Below are 2317 nucleotides of genomic sequence, written 5' to 3' on the forward strand. Positions count from 1 at the left end.
AATTTTCGTATGTTTTATAAATTTATTTTGATTAGAAATATGGAGATAGATATATAATTAATTAAACAATTAGAATTGACTTAAACGAACTGAAACCATACTAAACTTAAAGGTAACTCTGTGCATTTGCGAAATCGTTTAAAAAAAAATAAGAACTCAAACAAACAGAGACTTCTACAACCAAATAATTTCCAAGTACCAAAGTAACCAAACCATAATATTCGAATAACTGGGAACGAAAGTTCGATCCCGACAAAACACAAGTACCTACCCATTCAAATCTGCCGAAAGAAATCAGAATAGACATCAAACACAATACCCATGTACACTTTATTTAAGGAGCAAATTTGCAAACACTTGCTCAATTTCACTCAAAGTAAATTAAAAACCACACCCAAACACCCAATACCCTTTTATCTTGCTAGTGACGCGACAAGATATTGTGAGCGAACATTTTCTTAATCAATGACGCTTATTTGTGAGCTCTCTCCTGCTCCAACTGGTAAAAAAGGTCACCAGTGTATAATCCTCGAATAGTTTCCTTCTGCAGTAACCCATTCTTGTCCTTGGCAACGGGATAGAGAAGAAATTTCCATTCCGTCCAATTTATAAACCAATTAAAGAAATCATTAGGAGCTCGGTTGGCTTTCAATAGATCCCATAACTCATCGGATGTTAAGGCATTTGCATGAGCTTTTGAATGCTTTTGAAAAATCTCTTCAAACTTTACAGGGTCGAAGTTACCTTCGGCGTCATAAACACCAGTGTCGGTGGTATGCTTACCTCCGGCAATGTTTTTTACCTCAATCGGAAAAAGGAGACTTGGAAATTTTCCGGGACGTGTTTTTCCACTGAAAACCACATTGATTAATAGAGCAGTAACAAGTGATGTTGCCGTGCCATGTCCAATTGCACGAAGCCCTTTAAATGTTTCGCATGGATATATAACACCGTCTTTGTTTCTATCGAAGAATGCAACATGCTTCTGAAGAACACTCTGACTATTGTTCATAAGGGGTTCTTCACTCTGATTACTGGAAGTAGCAGACATTTAAGAAAAATATACAAGTGTAGACACCGACAGACAGAAGAAAATATGGCTCGGTGGTTTGTCATTTTTAGTTTGGATATGATGTTTTGTAGATAAACTGAACAGTTGACCCACTGTTGTCAATAAAGACCTCTAGGTGGATGTAGTAAATATCTATAAAAGGCTAACCGATTTAATCTGGAGATTAGCACCTTTGTGTACTTTTTTTTTTCTTTTTTTTTTTATCAATTAAAAATTTAGGGATTACGAGTTTCCATTGATTATCATCACCCGACAGACTTTATGATTATACTAGTATAGTAACATATATAATGCTACCACGTTTTATTACTCACGTAATTCCTCGGCTCGGCTATTGAGTCCATAAAACACAATAAGATGAATCAAGATTAAGAAGAAGCTCCCTTGTCTCTTTTCTATATAGCTTGTGTGTTCTTGCATTTTGTATTTTGATTTGTATGCAATATATTCGAATAGGTCAGTCCATAAAACACATCAGTTTCTAAATACCCATTTTGGGTTTATTGTGTGATCTGTGCAACAGACTAACGAGTTGCAATGAAAACCTAGAGTGCTGAGATTTTCTTGTACTTAAGATCTAAAATAGCCACTATCAGAATCAACCTTGGAACGACCTGTCGATCAACCGGCGGGCAGCTAGCTAATATCATGCGCCATATAAAATTTCAATTGTTACGTGCAGTTTATTTTTTCTTTTCTTTTTTTGATCGGTAAAAAATTTGGTGCTGAGGAGTTTCGTACTCAGGTTATTGGTATCATTTTCCATTGACTTTACCACTGTACTACAGGGACACCGGTTACATGTGAGAATTTTCATACACTGGATATCTGGGCGGTGGGTATTAACTATAGAGATTAGTGTAGATCGATTAAGCCCCGTCCCAATCCTAACCGGACCATATTACCAATCATGATACGACATATGACTAAAGAAGGATTATTATATAATTATTGTAAACTGGAGAAAGGGAATAGGAGACACAAAGTAGAGGGAGAGAAGAGAGAGAGAAATTCTATTAATATGTGTGTGTTTACAAAGGTTTGGGACTCTATTTATAGAGTGTACATACTTGGTTTCTAAGTAATGGGGTCCCACTAAAGTGGGCATCTACCAAATAAACTTCCATTTATAACACTCCCCCCTAGATGATCACTGTATCTAAGCTAATTTCCTCATTAAAACTTTATCAGGAAAATTCAAAGGGACAAAACCTGACTGAAGGGAAAAGAGTACAATTATGAGAA

At 35.9% G+C, this 2317-nt stretch overlaps 1 protein-coding gene across 1 annotated transcript; it reads right to left on the reverse strand.

The window, feature by feature from the left end:
• Positions 1-201: 201 nt before the first annotated feature.
• Positions 202-1093, reverse strand: LOC113335514 (probable peroxygenase 5). Its single transcript, XM_026581549.1, has one exon. It carries the CDS (start codon positions 1049-1051, stop codon positions 473-475), a length of 579 nt encoding a protein of 192 aa, XP_026437334.1. The 5' UTR covers positions 1052-1093; the 3' UTR covers positions 202-472.
• Between the last annotated feature and the right edge of the window lie 1224 nt (positions 1094-2317).

This window comes from Papaver somniferum, unplaced genomic scaffold, assembly GCF_003573695.1.
Source record: "Papaver somniferum cultivar HN1 unplaced genomic scaffold, ASM357369v1 unplaced-scaffold_15, whole genome shotgun sequence".
Taxonomy (NCBI): Eukaryota; Viridiplantae; Streptophyta; class Magnoliopsida; order Ranunculales; family Papaveraceae; genus Papaver; species Papaver somniferum.

Coding starts and splice junctions, on each gene's coding strand:
- LOC113335514 (XM_026581549.1), bottom strand. CDS start 1,051: ATGTCTGCTACTTCCAGTAATCAGAGTGAAGAACCCCTTATGAACAAT.